Raw genomic sequence first — 24,415 nt, 5'->3', positions numbered from 1 at the left:
GGTGATAAATAACCGGTCAATCTCATGTACATTATAGTTGGCATTTTTACCTTTTGAATAGTTCTGTTTTGAGCAGGCAATGTTTTCGTTTAGAATTCAAATAAATGCTGGCTCGCCTCGGCGAGACACTATTACGGTGGGATTTAACTAAAAATAAAATTCTACATAAAACGCCGAACATCTCCAATTCCTGAATCCCAGCTTTTTCCTTCAATTACAAAGGGCAAATCAGCAAACTTAAACAAAAATGTCGGTTTGTTTATGAAAAGTGACCAATCGACAGCTGGCTTACAAAGCCATTGTGCTCCACTAGGTCGAGGCCAACTTGAACAAAACGAACTCAATGACACGCAAAGGACCCTATCTATCGCAAGTATAATATTGCATCAACTGCTTCTCCCTAATTGCGGTAACGAGCTTAACAATTAGGGAAACTTTGAGTAACTGAGCCAGTTGAGCACTTAAAAGCTTGAGTATGTGAAACGAATGCCATTAAGATATCTTAACACTGGAAATATTCCAGGCATTGGATATATGTTTATATTCATTTTTAGGCAGAATGATGCAGGGTAATAATGAGTGATGACAAAGTTTGCATTGGGACTATGTGGACACTTTTCTTATATTGCTATACTTGTTGCAATATTATAGTGTCTTTATAGAGCATATAGTAAAATAACTGTTACACAGTAGTAGCAAGCTTAGAATGTGGTACAGGGAGTACAGTGCGGTATGTGTTGGATACAGATCGGCAAGCCAGCGCTCTTACAGACTTTTTAAAAATTGGTCCATGCGATTGTCAAACAGGAACTTAGCATCAGGAACGTAGGTTGTCGGCTTTGTACGACCTTTTGTCTTTGCAGATACTGTATAATTACCGAAAGAAAATAATTTAAACACAGCGTGACCAAAAAACTAAGATATTAGTTTTTGAGCAGCTTTTATATGCTCAGACTAGCACATAAATTAATTAATAAATAAACTCTGCAAAAGATCCTCTGGAAGCATAGAATGCAACCACGAAGAACAATAGCAGACTCGGTTTGATTGAGTCTGTTCATGAGAGGTATAGAAATGTGCAACACCTCTCACGACCCCTACCATCGACTTAAGCGGAACTCTATGTCACATCTATTGATTGGACTCCATGATTTCAAACGACCAGAAAATATAACAACACTGAATCCAAGTACGAGGGGACATTTTACAGCCACTACGTACACATACACGGCACTTTATAGTAAATAAAAACCGTAACAAGAAATATTTTTAAAAAAGATAGCCGGCGAATTGTAGTAAGAAAATAAGTTTATGATGTTTTCATATCGTTTGTGCTATTCTATCATCTATATAAAAGTTTGCAAATAGCACAAGTAAACACCACACTTTAACAATTTAAATGGTTCTCATTTAATTTTTCACAAAGGTTTCGTAGATGTGCAATTTTCTTTCGTTTACTCTACGACGAATAATTACAGCAGTGTTCTTGAAGGTACTTCTCTACCTAGAAGATTTGAATAGATCCGATAATCACACCCTTACAGACCGTATTCAGCTCTTTCTGTAAATTAATGTATGTTGGTTTTGAACAGGTTTTTATTATACTTATTTAACTTTCATATCATATATACTTGTTGCAATATTATAGTGTATTTATAGAGCATATAGTAAAATAATTGTTACACAGTAGTAGAATAGAATGTGGAACGATACTCTTGCTAAATATACTGAGCGAAACATGGTTTTAAAATTGTAAGCAGCGTCATTACGGATAACGGCTATGTCGGTCATTTCACTCTACATTGCGCAATAAGCCGACTGAAAAAAAGTGTTGCATAATTCTCTCATATTGTTAAATTATCTATAATCCGTTATCAAATAGTCTGATTTGTACACTTGAGTCACGTGACATGGGTCAGTCCAAGTCACGAATTCGTTCTTAGTACGACATTCGCCGAAAGAAAAACTCCTTTGGAAGCATAGAATGCAACCAAGCAGAATAATAGCAGAGGCGGTTTGATTGAGTCTGTTCATGAGAGGTAATGGAATGTGCAACACATCACGTACTGTCAAGCCGTTAGCTTTGCCAAGACACCTGGAGCGCTTTGTATTGCTAATGAGTCTCAAAGAAACTAGAATACAGTCCAAATACTACTCTCTTTGCACCAAGTACCAAACCCGTGTTTTTTTTTTTTACATTTATTGCACAGCCATCCTTAACGGAAAACCAGCAATTAAACGATAACACCTCTGAGTTGGATTCACTATAGTATCATTCATTTGCTTCCAAATGTACGTGCAATATCATTATAAATCTAGTTACACAGAAACTTTTTGACTACTGGTTCAGTTGCGACTTAAATGCATTGTTACAGAAAAGCTAAGTTAAATGTTAAATGTTCTCTTATACCAAAACATAATTGCACAGTTGTTAGACAGCATCTGGAATGCAAGCGCCGTCACAGTTTTGTCATATGCAATGTAAATTAGGAAAATGTTGAAGTATGCTGCTATGAAATGACATATATATCTCTTGAAACTATTTACTTGACAAATCAAAATATTTTATAATACATCATTATGCTAATTGAAATATCAATACCGATCTCCTTTCGTAATATTATCATGCAACAAAGTTATCCTTATGCATAATTGTTGATTTATTTGCACATTGCTTATTTTCTCAATGAAAGATGACATATTTTAAAAAGAAAAACAGTTTGTATTAACGTTCCAGCCTGCTAGATCCAGGAGGCACTTTGAGATAAAAAGAGGGAAATATAATATTATTTAAATGAAGTCACTAAAAGATCAACTGTTGAAATGTATTCACATATTCATATACTGATTATTTGGTTTGTTCGGCGAACGCCGTCTAAGAACGAATTCGTTACCTATGCCACGTGACTTCAGTTTGCAAATCAAACTACTTGATAACGCATTATAGATAATTTATCAAAATGGAAGATTTATGCAACACTCTGCCTGATTGGACGAGAGTGTCAATTTCTTTCACTCTGTTGATTGTGCTACGCTGAGTGAAATGTAGACAAAGCGTTTATCCTAAACGACGCTGTTCACAGTTTTAAAGCTAACTTTGGCTCAGTATATTTAGCAAGAATATTGATATATCTCAAAATGATAAGTCAGTTTAATAGATATGATAAAATCCTGTTCAAATACCAACATATATCAAATTAAAGAAAGAGCTGAATACGGTCTGCGTATCACATGAATAAGGGTGTGATAAGAGTCTTTTATGTAGAGAAGTGTTTTTAAAAGATTTTCCTTATTACAATTGTCGTCTGTATATGAAAAGGTTTCTTGCTTTTGTGACTTATTCAGATTGCATATTAAAATGAGTACTTGTTTGCTTTGATATATTTGTTATAAATTATTTAACTGATTTATTATATAAGAATATTTTTCTTTAGTATGGTATGCAAATATTGAACTCAGTTGAAATCTGTTTTATTATGTATATGCTATATAATGACTGAATCTCATTACACTGAATGAAGGTACGCTGCATACAGTTTATCTATGTGATATGACTACGGTCAAACTTTGCTTATGAAACAGAAATATTGAAATAATTAAAATTGTATGTTTTGCTTGACCTTCACTTTTTTATAGGTGTGACGTCATTGTCCAAAGATTCATGAATAGCGAATATGCATTTGTTAAAGCGGGATCAGTTGGTCTATTTTAGAAATAAATAAAAATAATAAATAAAAAGATCCTTTAATTGATTTTTCTCATGTATTCTAATCAAACTTTGTAGCATCTTTATTAGGCCCGCAACCAACTTTGTTCAGCTGGGACATTTGACCCCTTTCAGGGGCTGCTAGAGCTAAAACTAGACATGCCTTTATACAGCGTCTCATGAACAGCTTGGTGGATCTGTGTCATACTTGGTCTGGAGCATCATTATAAGGTCCTCTTCCAGATTTATTTATATAGGAACTTGGGCCCTGTTAGGGACCACTATAGCTAAAAGTAGATATGCCTTTCTTCGCATTAACCACTAAAATGTAATGGATTTTTATCAAACTCGATGTGTAACAATATCGTAAGGTCTCCTGCTATTTTGTTACAAATGGGGATAGGGACCAATTTAGCTAAAAATATAAACACGTTTAATGACCTCTTCTCATGAACCGCTTCATGAATCTTCATCAAACTACTGCTGTAATTATTCGTCTAAGGATAAACGAAACAAAATTGCAACTCTACGAAACCTTTGCGAAAAATTAAAAGAGAACCATTTAAATTGTTAAAGTGCGGTGTTTAGTTTTGCAATTTGAAAAATGTTAGATGAAAGATGAATGTTAGATGAACAATTCATAAACTTCTTTCCTTATTACAATTCGCCGACCATCATTTTTAAAGAAATTTCTTGTTTAGATTGAAATCGTTCTGACGCAGGGCAGATCATACAGCGCGCAACTTTCTAGCTTTTAATGGTGGAAGAACGCCATCCATAGCCCTCGGTGCGTAATTTCCGGCATTTGTTATGAAAGCTTTTGTCACCCTTAAGACAATTTTTTTTACCTAACTTTGAAAGGACAAAATAAAATTTAATTCAAAAATCATAGAATCACTGATGAAATACAAAGAGTTTAAGTGAGAAGGTTAGATACATTGAAACCAAGTTTATGTTTTATTTTTTGAATTGTATGAAAGAAATATTAGTAAAATTCCAAATTTGTACACACTCGTTTCGTTTTCTTTATCGAGCAACAGAGAAACCATTAACAGAGATGCTATTTAAAATGTTTTATTTGGAACAAAACCCAGAGCACTATCTTCTATGATAAAATCAACTGAAACACTTATAAATCATATGAAACGCAAGCCGGTATTTAAACAGGTTTGTATTATATTTATTAAACTTACTTATCATTTTTTAAGATATAGTCGAACTAAAAGATATAAAATTAGCATGAACACAATCAATGGTGCCTGTCTGTCGAGCTCAAAGATATAAAATAATTATGAACACAATCAATAGTGCCTGTACGTCGAATTAAACGATATAAAATTAGCAGGAACACAATTAATTATGCCTGTATGTCGAGCTCATAGACATACAATTAGCAGGAACACAATCAATAGTGCCTGTACGTAGAACACAAACATGCAAAATTAGCAGAAATACAATCAATAATGTCTATACATCGAACTCGAAGATATAAAATTAGCAGGAACAAACAAGTTTTATCATACCTGTATGTCGAGCTAAAAAATACAGAACTGGCAGGACATAATTAAAAGGACTTATACGTCGGGCTCAAACATAAAAAATAGCAGGATCACAATTTATAGTGCCTATATGTCGACCTTAAAGATACAAAATTAGCAGAAACACAAATAATAGTGCCTTTATGTCGAGCTCAAAGAAACAAAATTAGCAGAAACACAATTAATAGAAACTACATGTCGAACACAAGCATACATGATTAGCAGGAACACGATTTATGGTGCCTTCTGTTAGTGCCATCTCAATGCACTCTAGTCATGATAACTATTAGAACAGGTTTTGATAACACAATTTCATTTATAGAAATATTTATTATGTTATTAACTGTCTCGCAGGTTGTTTAACAAATAACCAAGGTCTTTTGGTGGTTTGTTGCCTGATTTATCACGGCTCAGAGTTCAGATGCGTAGGAATTGAACCACGAGGGAGTTAGTCTGAATGGATAAATATCTAAGCATCTGAACGATTAGCCATGGTAAATTAGTCGACAAACCACAAGAACACCTTGTTTTCATTCTTAAATATTTGGATAAAAAAATTCTGGGTTTCATTTATCCAAGTAGAAATATACAAACGTTATCCGGCAATCTGTCGTCATAACTGACACCAAAATGCTTTCTTACCGGTCCGCGGGCCAACCGTTGTTTATCGCAGAATATACAGAGCTTGACTTTCTCCTAGGTTTAACTTGAAATAACATCTAGACATGTTAGAATGTTCAAGATTTATTATAAGTTCAGTTTCACTTCAATTAACCATATTTATCCTCGAAACACGTAAAATGTACATCAATATAAATTTTCTGCATGCTCTGTTCTCTCATCAATACTTGGGAAAGCAGGGAGTATTTGAATGTCGTCTGTCACGTTTCTGCCTTCCACCTGCGCTTCGCTTGATATATTTGATCTTAACTTATGAATAGCCTCTATTGCGGCATGGTTAACGTAATCCATTTTACTGCGAGAAACGTCTATATCACGAAAAAATTATCTATATTTCTCTGTTCTTCGAATTTAATAAACATTATATCAATGAAAACTGAATAGACTGCGAACACTGTCACAATATACATTAATGCACTAATTTCATCGTTCGAATTACTCTTTTTATCAATATTACTTGTTTGATTGTTCAGTGAAAAAAACTGAAATGTTCGTCTGCACACATCCTTTTAAGATACTCGCAAATAAAGACATGGGGATTGAGTTATTAAAGGGTTCGGAGCCATTTCCGTAACTAGAGAAACAAGAAACTTTAACGAACATCTATTTCATCGTGAAAATTGAGCACCAAAACACAAATTTAGACTGTAATTTGTTGTTGTATGAAATTTTGCCAAGAAGCTGAAAGTAAATATACAGATTATCTCAACAATATATACAGATCAAATACATATTGTAAATGACTGCCAGTATGTTGTAATTTAGATATATTTTATAATTTAGTACCATTTTCCTATCTCTAAATCAAAACCGCACGATCATATGTTTATATTTATGTATTCGAATATATAATCAATGTATTTACCTAAAGTCGCTACATTACTATCGTATATCCGTTTAGTATGCAAATCTGAAAATGGTTTACATACCTACTTAGAAATGTTGTAATTGTCTTTTTGATGCCTGTCATAATCTTAACCAGAAAAGAGAACTAGAAACTTATTGGAATTTTGTTCAAAAATATGCAAATCCAACTCATGTATGCTGTAAAATACTTACCTGTTTCCGTAATCCCAAACAAAGATTAGATGTGTTTTTGATATTTCATATTATTCAGACGTGACTATAATTCAGCATTTATGTAATAATCTTCATTTAAGACTTGCCTGTGAATATTTGCCTGCTAATATAGCTAACAAATTTTCCGATGATAATAAGAAACGCCAATGATGCAAATTTTATATAAAAAATCTATCCTTTACAAATTATTGGATGTTATTTTCCTGCTGGTTTTGAATTATGTTTTTTTTTTTCAGAATACCTTTATTCGTATGGCATGTAATATTCGCCAAAATGACAACGTGTAGGCGACTTAATGCACGATTTTGTGCGAACAAATTGAATAGAAACTCTTACAACATTACTGGAAAAAATCAAACACATAATATAACAACGGCTAAGACAGTTTGTTTTGCCATGAAAAATGTACATACCTGTAAATCAAGCTATGATAGAATCGTCATGGAAATTGATGATTTGCAGTAAATGTTCCCGACAAAACATTGAAATATTGCACAAAACTAACACGAGCTCACCACCATGTGTACTTACGGAAACTCTTTTTCTGAACATGTTTATCCTTTAAGGTGGGGAAACGTTTATCGAATTAAGGGTCTGCCGAGGGGTATAACATTTTCGAAGACGAAAATACATGTTTGAGGACTGATTTTTGCCATCTTGTTCTGTTTTGTTGGCGTGATTAAAAAACGCTTTCCTGCCAGATCGACATATAAGCGCCAAAAATTCGACAAATTACCTTATTAGTTGTATCGGCGCGCTAATTTGTCATTTTGAAGTGTTGGCGCACTTCAAACGCAGCAACACGCCAGAAATCAGCCACCATATATGAGGGAGTCTGATTATTGATTATCCTATGAAAAGCACAATTAACACCGGGATCATGTCAGGAGGCTGTAATGCCGAAGAACAGTCAGTCACGTTTGCTGAAATATTTGATAATAAATCAGATTTAAGTTTATACTGAAATATTTTGAAAGTCCTTACTAATAAAGAGAAAAGCCTGGGGAAACAGAAAACGTGTTAACTGCATGTACCCGCAAACAATCGAAATTACACAACTGTGATCGGCCATGTAGTTTGATTATTTGTGAACGGATATAATTAAAATTTTAAATATAAATAATTCAACAAATTAGACTTACTTACTCATAATTTAATCCCGATTGATAAACATATAGGTATAAAACTTAACAAATAAAAACTATCACAGTAAATCCGAATTCACAAAATAGCATAACGCAAAATTCTAAAAATGTATCCGAGTAATTAATACTCGTGTGTCATCCCATGGTTCTCACAACATGCACGTAGTTTCGGATGACTCATTGGGGAATATTCCTCCATTCTTCCACAAGGACCAACAAGTCGGGCTGTCTGTAAAGAAAATAACTCAATATTAAAATGTTACTGATAAATGTACCTTTGTATTGTACTATTTAATTGACCTGTCAAAACATGTTCCCGGCTTTCATGTTAATCTTATATAGGCTCTAACAGAATATAATGAAAGCCGGGTCCATGTTTTGACAGGTCAAATAAATTGGACAATATTATAATTTATAGTCAATAGATTCATTTTGTAAATATTTGCAGTCTATATATCTTTATATAAATGGAATCCGATTTACTTACGTGTCTGAGTGAATGTCCGGCTTGCAACGACCGCGCTCTTGGATATTCATCCTAACCAATGCAATTTTAATAGCTAAATCATGTTGTTGTTGTTTTTTTTCAGGGTAAACAGAATTCTAGAATAACTGAATGAAAATAAAAATTGATATTTGGCTTACCAACATTTAATCGTGCAAAGTGTTGAAATCGTGCAATTACCAGGCGCAAAACTGCTGGATCGTCACGGTTGAAAGATTTTATAATTTCTGTACAGCTAATGTATCCAAACAACTTAATATATGTATAGTTTCAAACTAATACATTGTTTCGGGTTAGAAATGGCCGTAAGTGTATCGGTTGTTGTACACTCAGGTGGCAATATAATCGGAACTTAGAATTCCCAATGATGTCAATTTTCCGAAAGAAAACGAAGTTTAAAAAATGACTGTGTTATACTTTTTCGTCGGGAGTTCGATTCCCAGACCCGTAAAAAATATTTTTAAAACTGTACTTAAATTATTTTTTTTTTCCAATACGATTCAACAAAACAACACGAGTTGGTAAATCTAGTACTAACTTGTTTACTAACTTATATATGTCACTGTTAACACAACATTATGTTTAAATACGCTTCGTCTATAATGTGATCTGATGTTTTTGAAGCTTTCGTGAATGAATTAGAAACCAGAGAAAAACAAACTTACAAAAAGTATGTAAATTAAATGCATAATGAAAAAAACATATTGGACGGATGCAAGGTTCGGAGTTCGAGCCATCAAAACTATCACTACAAAATGATTACATGACTGTCCACTCAACCTACTACACCATCAAGCCAACTATATGCTGAACTTACTTCCTATATCTTTTGTTTTAAAGGAGAGTGCTAAGTAATGATTGTTTATTTACATGTTGCTAAAAATAAAAACGCCATAATACTGTGAGGTACTTATACTCTTTTTATCTATGAATTATCAATAATTTGTTTAATATTGATAGATTTTTCGGCTGTGTACTATTTCTAAAGGTTGTGATGTGTCAGTTCGGCAGTTTGTAGACATTATTTTAGCTAGAACAAACAAGTGAATGAAGAATTGCAATGTCATATCACTATTTATTTAGTTGAGTTGGAAATTTCAGTATGTCTTTAAGAGTTGGTTGATATTCATAGTCAGCAACTTCGCCTTTTATTCATTTAGTTAAACGTTATAAGATGCAAATATAGAGTAATATTATATATAAATTTGTATAAAATGACTCTTGACTACCTGAAGGTTATATTCTAGCATTTTGCAAAGAAACGTAGGGCTCGCGACTGTAATTATTTTCAGTATCATTTGTTTTGGATAAAGCGAGGTAACTGTGTTTTCGACTAGATAAAAGAAAATGGCTTGTTGCGCCTCCTAGCATGTTTCGTAATTACTAAACAGACTTGACTTGTTTTACCATAAATTAATTCTTATAATGATTTTAACATAACGGTCAGCTGAGAACATGTTGCTTTTTTTTTTTTTTTTTTTTTTTTTTTTTGCTTCTGGGGTCAATTGACTATAACCCAAACCTAGCACATAGTGAAATAGCACTACATATTCACAGACCCGTTGTGTCATTAAATATAGAAGCAGAATAAACGGTCTTGCAACAGATTTTTATCAACAATCAACAAGATGACCTAACATTTTAGTATCTATGGTATCTCCTGACAGCGGGTGTAAAATTATCTAGACGAATACGTAATTCCACGAAGCAGGAAGTATCTGCTCAAATTGCAAGGTAAAATAATAGATCTACAAATTACAAAATATTGTTTTCTTTTGTTATATTTTTATTTTATCATGTAGTGTAATCCAACAACCATTTACGACAGTTTGCATGTTATGTGCATATATACCTGCAGCTAAAACCAAGGGAATACCGAGATGTGAAAGTTTGATAACAAGACAAGATGAATAGTTTTATTCTTCCTTTAATTCAAAGTCACATTTTTTTTTTAAAAAATGCATAAAATTTCGACTAACTATAATAAATATGTTTTTCACTGGATTATTAATTATACCTGAAAATTCTTGAAGTACACTTGAATGTGGAATGATATGGATTGAAGTACACTTGAATGTGGAATGATATGGATTGAAGTACACTTGAATGTGGAATGATATGGATTAAGGACTGGCTGTCATATTTGTGAATTATACGGGTATTAACCACATTGAGACATTCTGACATGAATTGTTTAAGAAAGGGCCGCCATTAATATTATTGTGCCGATGTTGTTTATACCAAAATAAACGCATTTTTCTTTCTATATTAAATACATAGGGATTTGATTCGTTGGGTTTAAAGTCGCACCGACACAGTTATACGTCATATGGCGAGATTCCATCTTTGATAGCGGAGGAAGATCCCGGATGCCCTTCCGTGCATTATATCATCGGGCGAGCACCTGAGTAGAACCACCGACCTTCCGAAAGCCAGTTGGTCGGCTTCCTCACGTTTCGAGTGAGGCTCTAACCCACATCGGTGAGGGAAACTGAGTTCGAAGTCAGCGACCTTAACCACTTGGCCACAGAGCCTCCCTAAATATATATTTATCTATGAATAACCGGGAATTCTTATGAATAATATATCTGAAAAAGGCAAGTATGTGCATGATTACTGAAAAGATCTTCATGGAAATGTGTACACCTTAACATAACTATATAGTATATACAGCTCTTAACATTATTTGATTTTTTTCTTGTATGTACATTGTGACGTACGTGTACGTTGCGCTGAAATGGTGAACATATCAAATATGTTTGATATTTTAGTTTAAACTGATGTAATGTAGCTCGATTATGATGAAAGCTTGAAATTTATATTGATCAATGAATCTCGTGTTCGCTTTGGGTCCGTTTCCTAAACAATGCCAGTACTGGTGTCGCAAGATAATGCAAAGAAATGACCAAAGTTGACATCCTGGTTTAGAGGCTGACACCTTTACCATCATATCACATGATTTTCACTGGTAATAAAGTATGAAGTGCTGATATTTACTTAAATATGACATTAAAAAAATGTTGTGTTTTGCATGTCTATCATTCGTGAACACTATATCTAACATATGCACTTGTGGCTACGTTACTCGTTAAAATTTGCATCTGGTGTTCACTGGGAGCTATTTTGATCGTGCTCTTATAGAAACAAACAAATATACCGGTATTTTATACCTACAATTCTGATTCATTGCATTGCATACCTAATCGTTTATTTTTCTATTGGATAGGCCTACTTTTAGAAGAAAAATATTCGTGGAAAGGTCAATCTGTGCACGTGGATGGGTCTACTATTACTCTAGCCAGACCTGTGCATGTGCAGAACAAACCTTTCTAAAACAAATAGGTCATTCACTAGAAACAAAATCATGTTATTATGTAAATGAACAATAAAAAAGCAGTAAATTGGTACTGGAAATGCATTCTACAGTCCACACCTTCTACCACAGAGTTAAGTAGAACTCAACATTTGCACACATACATTCTGAAGTGTTTAACAGTACTCAGTTTACAACCGAATCGATCTTAACAAGCACGAATATAGGCTGTTATGATGAAGTGATTGAAAAGTGCACCGAAATTTGTTTTGGTGATAAATGATTCGGATTCAAATACATAAAAAGAAAGTCCTTATTTAAACACTTTCTTGTCATTTGTGACTTTCATTTCCGTAGTCTTCTGAAGCACATTTTTTTACAAAATATACATCTGTATTATAACATTTCCCAAATATAAGTAAGATTTAATGCTACGACAATTAAATTAGATTCTATTCCATATAACAGGAGCTATTTAGAGGTGTTTCGGTCATAAAGCGGTTAAGCGTATATATAACCCGTAAAACTACTTCGAGTGAGGAAAAGTCTTGACGGTGTTTTGAAATGCAATTTTAAGCTTGTCCTGGCAGTCCATTTATTCATCGATGTAACTCGTAAAGCTGTCAGGCAATCAAATTACATGGACATTAAATTATAAGTCCGGCATTGTAGCGGACTTTTCAGACAAGTGTTCATAAAAAAGCAATGCGGCAGATCGTGCAACCTTTGCATGTTAATTATCATTATTGGAAATTTGTGTGAGAGAACAAGCTTCATGTGATCAGATATTCTATAAAGCTAATTAGACATACTTTTGTCTGGTTTTCATAAAAGAAGTGATATTTACACGAGGTTTTATTCCAGACACGATCGCAACACGGACTAATGCAGGTAACATTACTATTTATTTAAAAGAATATTTAGAAATTCTCTAAACTTAACTTAAAATTTTGATATACAGTTTATTTGGTTAAATCACTCGTTTATTGTAATAGCCAAAACATTACCAACTGACTTGATACGTACATTGGGCCTGATGCATAGTAACGGTTCATCTTTAATAGAAATATAGAATGCCATTTAATTTATCTGCCGTTTCGTTTAAATATCTGGAAAACTGAAATACAATAAAGATGGGCTACTTTTAATGTTACAGTCTTGGGACAAAAGGAAAAATTGAGTCTTAAAGGTTTTCCGACTTAGAGTAAATTTTCAATAAAAGGGGAACATCGGACCAACACATGTTTCAGTTTGATTAGATTTCTTTGTTCCTCGGTATGACCGATGTTTAACAATTTTAACGAATCTGAATTTAAAGGTCGGTTTTTGTTACGTTGATGCTGATATAGGTTGGTGTTGGGCTCCTATATTATAGTTCAAAAGTAATCCGAATGTTAATTGATTTAAAGTGCAAGCTTATCTAAATAGACAACTTTTAAAAAATAAGAAATAAGTCAATGGCTAATGCTCGTTATTGCACGATAACCACTCGCAGAGGGGCATAAAGATCCGAGGGATAAGTAGATAGCGTCATGTAAACAACATCATCAAAGTGCTAAATCTGAATTGACATTTTTGCGGGAGCGCGGTGGGGTAGGGGTAATTTTTTTCTATTTTCTCGAATCTTTCAATCAACAGAGCTTACAAGGGCGTTTAGAATGAAAATGTTTCCTAGTATGTATTTTAAAGAAATAAGAAAAGAGGGCTGAAACTAGGACTGTACACTGGACATACACATTAATTAAGAAAATACTTATTCACCTGAAATGAAGGATAAATTAGATCAATGCATCAAACTGTTTTAATGTTATTTATGCCAAATATAGATAGAGGGGGAGGAAGTGGTAAGGGGTAAAAAACGGTGGGGTGGGGGTGGGGATTGAAGGGGAAAGTAGAACAAGGATGAATATACAAAGGGAATGCTACGTTCCTTAATCACAGTTACACTACAACGTAAACCACAAGATAAACACACAACCACACCCAACTAACTAACATAGAAAAACAGACAAATAAGATACAAGAACACAGTAGGGTACCGCTTTAAGTCTGCATGTTTTCAGAGAAACCATTCTTTTCAAGATATGGAAAATTGTAGCAAACAAATCATCTTGTCTCGTTTCAGTTTTAATGGTAAAAGAAACAAAATGGTACTTAAATGGAACTGAGGCATTGGCATTTGATTTTATAGAGTGTCTTTGTTTAATTAAATGTAAAACTGCCTTAACTTTCTATTATAACACATCAGGAAAACTCATCAAAAGTTATTAATTTGCCTGATAGCTGTTATATGACAACATATGTAGGCGATGATTCAGTAACAACAATTCTGATGATAAAAGAAAGAATATGTAACCTCCACGGAGCTAAGACATGTTTTTTAGTAAAAGGACATTAGTTTTAATAACAGTTTTTTATAGGTTTCATATTGTAAGAAATGACAAATCAATATCAATGAATTCTCATCTGGTCTAAACGAACTAGTACTTTTACAAACACTTAAACTATATAGCTACATAACTAGAAACAATGTCATCTCTAGTGTCAATCAGGAAAAAAACTCCAAAAATTATAAATTTACCTGATAGCTGTATTTATATATTTGTTCGATGACGTACAGAAAAAAAGAGTTTTCACATTGAGAGCTTTGGTTATTGATAGCAGGCGACGGGAAAGGAGACACTTTTTCTGTTCCTTACTAGGAAAATTAAATCTTCTATGATGAAATAATAAAATATTTCTTTCTCTGCAATTTCATTATTTTGGAATCACAAGTCGACAGCTTTCCATCCATACATTCAGTTTGTCGAAGTACATTCGAAACGTGTGGCAAGGAAAATAAATGTAACCTGTGCTAGGTGACTATTTAACTTGCTCAATGGTCTATCGTCCGTCACTGTAAGGAGAATCCTTGTTTCCAAAAACATATTTTCTCAGTGTAGGATGTAGCATTGTATTGTTTAACGCAAGTGAGCTTAAAATGCCTAATGTAGTGCAACATATTTATAATTACTATTTTAACAAGTTACTGAAGGGTATTTAGTTTAAAAGTATTTCATACATAATTATTTGTTGAAAGCTATAAAAATGTAATTTTGGCACATTATGTAATTTCGTTACATTCTTAGCTTTTCTTGAATATGCAAACACCGCTTTGTTAACTGATATATCCCTGTAATATTTCGAAAAAGCATTGAACATTTCTATTGATATACATATATGTACACCTTTGCTAACACCACCAGGGCTTACACTTTGTTTAATGGTTGAACATATATGAAATAAATTTGTATTACATTACAATTTAATAATAATTTACATAAAAGAGTTTTGTTCTCTTGGTCGTGAAAACTCTCTCTACAAACATAGACAAGCTGTGCAATATGTTCCAGAGACATTGTTTCTAGTTATGTAGCTATATAGTTTGAGTTTTTGTAAAAGTACTACGGGGCGTTTAGACCAGATGAGAATTCATTGACACATTGATATTGATTTGACTTTTCTTACAATCACTATGAAATCTATAAAAAAAACTGTTATTAAAATAAGTGTCCTCTTACTAAAACGCCAATGCCTTAGCTCCATGGAGGTTACATATTTTTTCTTTTATCACCAGAATTGATGTTACTAAATCATGACATGACAACAGTGAAATAATTAATGTATCACAGATTTTTATGGGTACAGCTTTATTTTCTCATTCAGTTGCCCATTCGTTTCTATAGAAATAGGTATAAATGTAACTTGAACATTTTTATATAAATCAATTCAAGCGTTTCAAGTCACCTCAATTTCTATATTTTAGGATGAAACGGACAATATTACAAGTTGCGTGTCCACAGTTTGACCAAAACAATACTGTTCTTACAAACACTACAGCGTCCATTCCGTTGCTAACAAGCATTTTGCGAGGCTGTCTTCCGGTAAACGTTTCGTCACTTCCTGTGTATGTCGAACTTATAGAATCTGATAAAGAAACCGATGTAAACACAGATCTCGGTGCTTTGATGTATATTGTCACTGTACTATTGATGTACTCGTGTGGAATCTTCTTCATGATCATGAAAAATTTGAAAAGAGAAAAGCATGCATTGGAGGAGGAAAGAACTCTTGATGACTTTTTTCGTGGTATACCTGTTAGTGAGAAAGAACGTGAAAAGGACAATGTGAATCGTGTGGCTATCCAAGCGTTCTACACAATGACATCATGTAAATTGCAGGATCTAAATAAGATGCCAATAATGGATCAACAAACACTTAACAGTACATCACTTTGCTACAGTGTTGACACTATTCCTGAGGATGAAGATGAAGAAAATGAAGAGTTAGAAGACTACGATAGTGACAGCAACAGCAATAGTGACACTGAAATAACTGAAGACTGCATCAAATCGCAAATTATTACAAACAGCAATGTGAATGGTTGAATGAACTTAAAATTTGCGGACAAAATATGAAAAGGTTAAAAAAATTCTTAAGAGTAATTATTGCTCATGGTATTTTATGCAGTTCTATAAGGAACCTGAATATTAATTTAGCAAATGAAGAAAAAAATTGATTGGGTAGATGGACTGAAACATTATATATTTTATTAGAGAGTTTATGTAATCCGATGTCAGAAAAAAATTTCCTGTATTTTACTTCAGTAGTAATAAAATCTCGTCTAAATTATAAACAATAGTTCAGATTTTCCTTGAGAATTTCTTTAAAATTGCAGCAAATGAGAAAGTAAATTTACAAGTTAGTAACACTTATGAAATGTAACATAATTTGTGTTCAGCAAATTATACTATTACACACCTCGAGCGAATCTGTTTAATCATGCCATACCAGTAACCGTTGGAATACTTAGTATCAAAATGCAAATACATGAATATATATATTGGCCATATTGTGTGCATTGTAAAAGTCATTCAAATGTTTATGTAATTATGTAGATTTTACCGAGTTGAGTAAAATGATTTGGTCGTGCTAAAATATCTTTTTAAAAAGGCAGTGAAGACCTCTTAACTGTATATGCTTCAATGTTAGCCTCATTTTTGGCATCTTATTTTCCCTGTATACGCACCTATAGCATTATGAATAACAAAATGCTTTAAGAGGATGCCTGTTTGACATAATAAGCTTTTTATGCCCCCGAAGGTGGGCGTATTAAAATCGCACTGTCCGTCCGTCCGTGGATGCGTCCGTGAGTCCGTCCGTGCGTCCGGTAAATTCTTGCCCGGGCTGTAACTCTTCCATCTATAAAGGAATTTTGAAACAACTTGGCATAAATGTTCACCATAATGAGACGAAGTGTCATGCGCAAGACCCAGACCCCTAGCTCCAAGGTCAAGGTCACACTTAGAGGTCAAAGGTTAACATGGTCTGTTTTGTGTCCGGTCCATAACTCTGCCATCCATGAAGGGATTTTGAAAGAACTTGGCATAAATGTTTACCATAATGAGACGACATGTCATGCGCAAGACCCAGACCCCTAGCTCTTGTTAAGTTTTTTTCTGCATATGAAGTAAAATTGCTGCCGTCCATTTCTTTAACGGAAGCATTGTAGTTATGTAGTAACCATCTTTATACTGTTTAAAGTGGTTTGGGGTTGGAAGGCCATTACGGGTACTTTAGATAACCCAGTTGTATGATATACCCATGGTTACTACATGAACATTATTTATTCATTATGTCTGCAATTATTATTCTATTTCTTTCACATTGATTAACTTTATCCTCTGTTGCATAATTTTAAAGTCTACTCCATTACGATAAATAGAAAAAAGTGGAAAACCACAGGTCGCCGTCCAACACGACATAAATGAAAATGTTGTAGGCTCGGTTTGATTGAGCCTGTTCATGGATGGTAGTGGAAATGCAAGCTACCGACCACGCCCTCTAGCCCTGGGTTGAGCAGTACTCAACAATTAAACATGTTACAAGTACCGAAATAAAAATTAGAGACAACTGCAGGTGTTTTAATACGGTGGTATACATGGAACCTTAAATGATACACAGAGTGCAATTCCATGAAAAGCGGCGTATCGTCCCCAGTTAAAATAATGTGCTTGTCCAAAACGTGAAAACAATGGTCAGAACTTAACAAAATGGAATTTAGAAAGGAGATCTGAGGTTATGAAGCTGCATATCACAGAAACTACCAAAAGACAAAATTAAAAAGCAGGCAACATAGCCTTGGGATGGTTTAACAATTCTTGAAGCTATAAATCCGGAGTATTTGAACCACGCAAACCGAAATGCTCAAGCTGAAAAAATTAACAGTACACTAACACAACATAAATATCGTGCTGAACGATCTGAAGAGATCAAAATATAACAGCTCTGATTGAAAGTACGATGAGACATTTTACGGCCGCCACATCGTCAACTAGCGGCGGTTGTTCTCTAACATCACAACACACGGACAGCTTCCGGTCATATACACATTTTTCATATATTAAACGACAAACGTATGCAAACAAATGAAGGTAAAATAGAGTTGTATTCTCTGGTATTTTCTACCGTAGGGATCACAAGGTTTGTGGGGATGGTATGCGTCAGCTGCATATAAATATTACTTAAATCAACCCATGCATTTTACCTTTTTTCAAGTTTATTCAGAACTGTGCAATAAATTTTATACAATATCGGGGTTATCGCTATGTTACGGTGAGAAAGCGAATCTCTAGGATCACTGGCAGAACATTTAAGGATAGATAGATACTTTTATTCACATTTAGTTAGGATGTGAGTCTAATAGTGGTCTGATTCCATACATACGGAATAGTGCTATTAACAAAACAGTTATTTCAATGTTTGTGAATCAAACTGATACCATTATCATTTTTCAACAAATCGCGGTAGTTCATTATCTCCTATAGCACGTGCATTTTTTACATCATAAACAGCTTCTCTTTCTTTTACTTTTGCTAAAGTGAATATCAGTGGCATCAGGAATTATATTTGCATAAATATTTACTGGATCAAGATCAGCTGTTACTGAAGAAGGAGGATAATACAGTGAACAGATATCATGTTTCCATTTATCAAAAACTGCATTCTTTTCTCTATTTTGTTTCCCACTTCCATGGATATTTTGTCTTTTTTATCATCTCTCATTCATACCCTAACAAAAGTCTTCACGAAATTTCAGAGTATATTTTGTATTATTTGTCATATATGTTTGTAAAGAAAACCAATAATGTCACCTACAACTTTGGACGATGCAATCAAATTGTTCTGTATATTATAATTAACCAAAAGATGTTTAAACCTTTGTTTGAAGGTTGAAGTTTACATTTACGTCAAACTCGTTTTGAATCATATAGTTCTTTCCAAAGTTCATGTAACTGGGCATTCCGCAATCGTTTTGAAATGCGTTTCCGCTCATACGAAATATCATACTTAACAACAACGATTTTCTAAAACCTAATGCATAATTCACATTTGACCCGGGCGCCATGAGATAAATTAGTCTACGATTCTCCTTGCGGTTTTTGGGGGCATTGTAGGTAGCGACGGGCTACGGCGTATGTGTTCACAATATATACGACCATCGTGCCATTGTTTGTACAGGCACTCGGGAGAAGCTCGGGAGAAATCCGCACGGACGCTGCACGGAAATTATACGGATATCGTGCAATTTTCATTGCAGTTGCCGTCCAGTCTCCGCATGCTTCCCACGGAAATCGTACGACGCCCGTACGGCTTCCGTGCAGAGGCTGCGCTGAGGAGATACGGTGACAGTGCAGCCCCCGTGACAGTTTTGACCATCCTAGTCCGCAGTGTATAAAGTGAAGTGTTGTGTACCAACTAACATTTCTGCTTTAGGTTGCCGATCGCACATTGACAAACAAGAAGTTTCAAGATTTTTTTTAACATTGTTTTGCCCATATCAGTGTCGCCGCACGGTAATTGTGCTGCCGCTGTAGGGTTGCCGCGCGATGATTGTTCAATATCCGTGTGATTTCACGGGTACTGCACGGGCAGCGAGCGGCAACCTTGCGACAGCTGATCTAGGGTCTTGCGAAGGTCCCACAAGTCTATAATCTCCGTACGATTTCTTACGGGCACCATGTCAACGTTATATTGTGCGTTGGCTGCACGATCAGCGCGCGGCCTCCTAACGATGCCCGTGCAGGCATTGTGCAATGCCACCTGCGACATGTCTACGGGCTATAGGCTTGCGATTTTTTCAAATGTGTATAACGTTTCGCTAAACAAAAATCGTAGAGGCTACGGAAATCGCACTGTCGCCTCCTGCCTTCGCACGGAGGCAGCACAAAAAAGAGGATACGGACAGTCTACGGGCTCCGCAGACGCATCGCAGTCCAAATGTGAACTAGGCATTAGTTAGAAAAATAGTGAGTTTTTTACTTATAACTTATTCTGAAAATGCGTAAGTAAACATTCTTATATCAAAATTGATTAAAACACTTAAAGGTACATCTAGTTCGAATTAAATGCTGGATATTAAAACACAAAAATGTATTTAAGATAAAATATGTCACTTTCCTGTTTCATTGTCCAGTAATATAGTAAGTCTATGACATCTAGGTGATTTTTCATTTACTGGTTGTTACACATTTTCGCAACTCCCCATATCAATAAAATAAGATGACGGCTAGGTTTTAAAGAAAGGATTTGCTCGCTATATGACTTGTGTTTGTCTTCTGAAATTCATTGAATAATTTGGTAGATGTATACTATAGATCTTTTTCCTAACAAGAATACTTTCAATTTCCTTTACAAATTTTAATTAAAGTGATACTTATATTTACTTTATTAAAATGCTTCCTTTTAAGAATGAAACGCCTTAACAAATTAATTTCAAACGCTATCATTTTTTGCTTTATGTAAGTAGTTACAAATACCAATATTATTGTCTGCATAAACAAAAACACATATTATTGGTGTTAAGAGCAATAAACCTGTAGTAATGGCCACCATTTTGATGACGTTGTTACTCCACCCAGTCGCTGACTGGGGAAAGACAACTTGAAATTTGTGACCATAACAATCTTTCTTAAATGGTGTAGCTGATTACTAGTATGTCGAACAATAATTTTCGCGCTCTGACATTTATGTGTCTTTTTCGAAATGTTCTGTTAAAAAGAACGTGAGAAAACATTACTTGTTTATTACTAATGTCTCTCAGCGTATGTGCAGATGCATTCTCCTTATTTCAAATACTTTGAAATTAATAACCGAAACTGCCATACGCTGTTTCTGTGCCTGATCCAGGAACATGTACCAGTTAGAATCAAGTTATTTTTCGCAAATAAAAGAATAGCTATTCTGACATGGTTCATCGTTCGAGTCCCAAATAATTAAACAATCCTGGTTTCCTCCCCAGTTGTTCGGCTGTATATGCTTCCATGGTAGATACCATAACGGCATATTTGAGCTTCTCCATACAAACTTGCCTTCTTCGTCTCTGTTTGAAGCACCAATCCAAGCAGAACTATCTGTAAAACCGAGCAAGTAATTCATCTCCGCTACAGTGTCTGCTTCGGCAAGCTCTCCGCCAAGCTCTTGACATTGTAGCACAGCAGAACTCATTTTCATTAATTTTTTTAATTTGATCAGCTCATTTTCGATCTTCGAAATTGCATCTTTGATCTCCCCAAACCCGCCATACAGATCTGAAACTGTCTTTTGGATGTTGTTCAGCGTCTGTTCAAGACTGGAGATGTTGTAAGAGTACTGCTGCACGGTTTCTTTCACTTCTGTTCCCTTTTTATCAATGCCAACTATGCTCTGATTTGTTTTATTCACGAAGTTCATTACCTTGCGTTCGACTTGATCTTGAAACCTTTCCATAAGTCTTCTTGTTGCGCTCTTTTCTTTACTAATAGCTAATGCCAACACATCGAACCTTTTTGCTGCTTTTAATGAGTAATCAAGTTGCTTCTCTTCTTCTAGACGTTTTTCTCGTGTCACTGATGATAGCAACATCTTTGTCTGTTTCTGTACAAACGTTAACTGACGAATTAACACTTTGAATCAGTTCTCTTAGTTCCATGATGTCGGATTTTGTTCTGAATGTTTCTCTGCTCATTTGCAATTCCAGCAAGTGTATCCTCTCGTTTAGTCCACTGGAATGACTTGTGCCTAAAAGGGCAATTATGCAAATAACCTTTGCTAGTTTCATAGCTTTAGTTAAGACTTTGCGAAACGTCCAGTCATTTATTGAATATTTTCGGTACCGCTATTTTCGTAACTGGAAACGTTAATTAAACGTACATGAATGTAAGATACGTAGCGGTAAGTGATTATTCCATTATGTTTTTTTACAAACTGAAACAATCTAGGCAAATATGCTTAAATCGTTATTATTTCACAGCTTAAGATTAAGTTTTCAAATTAAGTCCGGGAAAACCATTTGCCAATGGATAGAACGGATAATTAGCTTGACTAAGCTTATGATTTTTTTCAGTGTTCATACCGTAATCCAAGTCAGATTATATATTTCCAATTAGGGTTATTATATGAAATGTGCAAGTAATAGTATAATGATATTTTGAGTCTTTGATGCATATTTATATACTTACACCAATATATCTATAGGATGTTTAATGCTCGTTCAATTTATTATGTTAGTACTATCAATTTTTCAGCAAATCTATACAATGATGTCTTCAAAATAATAAGTATCAAAAGAAACAGACAAAGAAATATGAAGTTATACATGGTGACACTCCTTAATTCAGACTTCATAACAACAACAATGAAGAAGAATCTTTATTATGCAATAAATCAAACAAGATCCATCAGCATATCTTCAATATACAAACAAAGTAATAAATATAACATGTATGGCAAGATAGCAGATATGTAAATACAAGTTTAACAATTGTATCAGTAATTCATAGGCATCAGTAATAACACAGCTTTGGGAGAGACAATTTTGATAACCCCAGCATGTGTATTAGCTATTTAAACATTAGAATTTATCTATTTAGATACCTCCTTTTTTCAAAAGCTTTAAAGATATACGTTGCGAGATTACGAGTATCTTTACTATTTTCATTATTAAATAATTGCAAAAATTTAAGATAACTTGGATGATGCCAGAAATACTTCCTGATATACTGTTTTCTTAAATCTACAAACTCCTGACATTCAATGACAAAATGATACTCGTCTTCTAATATGTGACAGTTAGTACAAATTCTATTTTCATAAGGTATATTATTTGGACGGCTCCATCTACCAGTCTCAACAGCCAATCTATGCGATGACAACCTCAGTCTTGTTAATGCTATTCGGAACTTCCTTATATTTATTACTGTTAAGTAATTACTGAAACTGAAATTAAATATATTCTTGTAAAATAGTGCTCGGCTGGACTCATTTATAGATGTGTTCAAATCCTGTATGTAAATGTCCCTTAGACGTTGTTTTAAAATATTAAGAAAAACCTTTGTGTCTCCTACACTCTGAGCAAGCCAAACATGATAGAATCCTAATTTTGATAACAAAAATTTCACCTTGGAGACCCAGTTTATTTTGCGAGGATTTAGATCTATACAATTTTTCAAAGAAATATATACTTGTTTAGTATATTTAACCTGGTCACAATTACTAATTTTCAACCAATACTTTATAATATTATAATGTCTGTCTGTTTCTAAGTTGTATCTACCTGTTTCCGCATAAATAAAACTGTTCTGTGTGGTAATTTTTACCCCTAGTAACCTTTTACAGAAGCTTAGATGTGTTCGTTCTACTTGTAAACCTTTATTGAAACCCCAAACTTCACTTGAATAATTCAAAATTGGAATGATGAGTTTGTCAAAAAGATTTAATGTATGTTTTGGCCCTATATCTGTAAACTTGTAAAGATATTTATTCATTTTAAAAATTGCCTTAAGTGCCTGCCCTGAAAGCATTTTGTCAGTCTCATTAAAAGAGCCACCTGAGGTAAATAAGATACCAAGATATTTAAATTTACTCACTATTTCTAACTGAATATTCTTATATCTGAAACTGATATTTTGGCTTAGCCTTCCCCCTTTTCTAAAAATCATAACTTTTGTCTTTTCTGTATTAACAGTTAGTTTCCATCTATCACAATATTCGGCTAAAACGTTTAAAGATTCTTGCAGATCATGTGCTGTTTTCGCAAATAAAATGATATCATCTGCATATAACAATAAACAAATTTTTATGCTACCAATGTCTATCCCTTCAATGCCTTTCAGTAAAAAGGTCTCTTCAATATCATTTAAATATATGCTAAATAGAAAGGGAGATAAACTCTCCCCTTGTCTAACTCCTAGCGAACAGGAGAAACTTTCACTTAACGACTCCATGCTTTTTATTTTTGACTTAACATTGTTATACATAGATTTAATAACATTAAGTATATTACCGCGTACACCATATTTGATAAGTTTGAACCAAAGAATATCCCTAACAACAAAATCAAAGGCCTTTTTGAAATCCACAAATGCGCAA

The 24,415-nt window shown here is 34.1% G+C and overlaps 2 protein-coding genes across 2 annotated transcripts; one reads left to right on the top strand and one right to left on the bottom strand.

Moving 5' to 3' along the window:
* Positions 1 to 12,736: 12,736 nt before the first annotated feature.
* On the top strand, positions 12,737 to 16,760 carry LOC123523578 (uncharacterized). Its single transcript, XM_045301238.2, has 2 exons — positions 12,737 to 12,859; positions 15,774 to 16,760. Exon 2 carries the CDS (start codon positions 15,775 to 15,777, stop codon positions 16,393 to 16,395), a length of 621 nt encoding a protein of 206 aa, XP_045157173.2. The 5' UTR covers positions 12,737 to 12,859; position 15,774; the 3' UTR covers positions 16,396 to 16,760.
* Positions 16,761 to 21,220: 4,460 nt separating this feature from the next.
* LOC123525062 (low affinity immunoglobulin epsilon Fc receptor-like) lies at positions 21,221 to 21,910 on the bottom strand. The gene has a single exon (XM_053539660.1). It carries the CDS (start codon positions 21,908 to 21,910, stop codon positions 21,221 to 21,223), a length of 690 nt encoding a protein of 229 aa, XP_053395635.1.
* Between the last annotated feature and the right edge of the window lie 2,505 nt (positions 21,911 to 24,415).

The sequence above is a fragment of the Mercenaria mercenaria genome, chromosome 3, assembly GCF_021730395.1.
Source record: "Mercenaria mercenaria strain notata chromosome 3, MADL_Memer_1, whole genome shotgun sequence".
Taxonomy (NCBI): Eukaryota; Metazoa; Mollusca; class Bivalvia; order Venerida; family Veneridae; genus Mercenaria; species Mercenaria mercenaria.
Note: the sequence above shows the minus strand (reverse complement) of the source record. Positions and strands in the feature narration are given on the sequence as shown.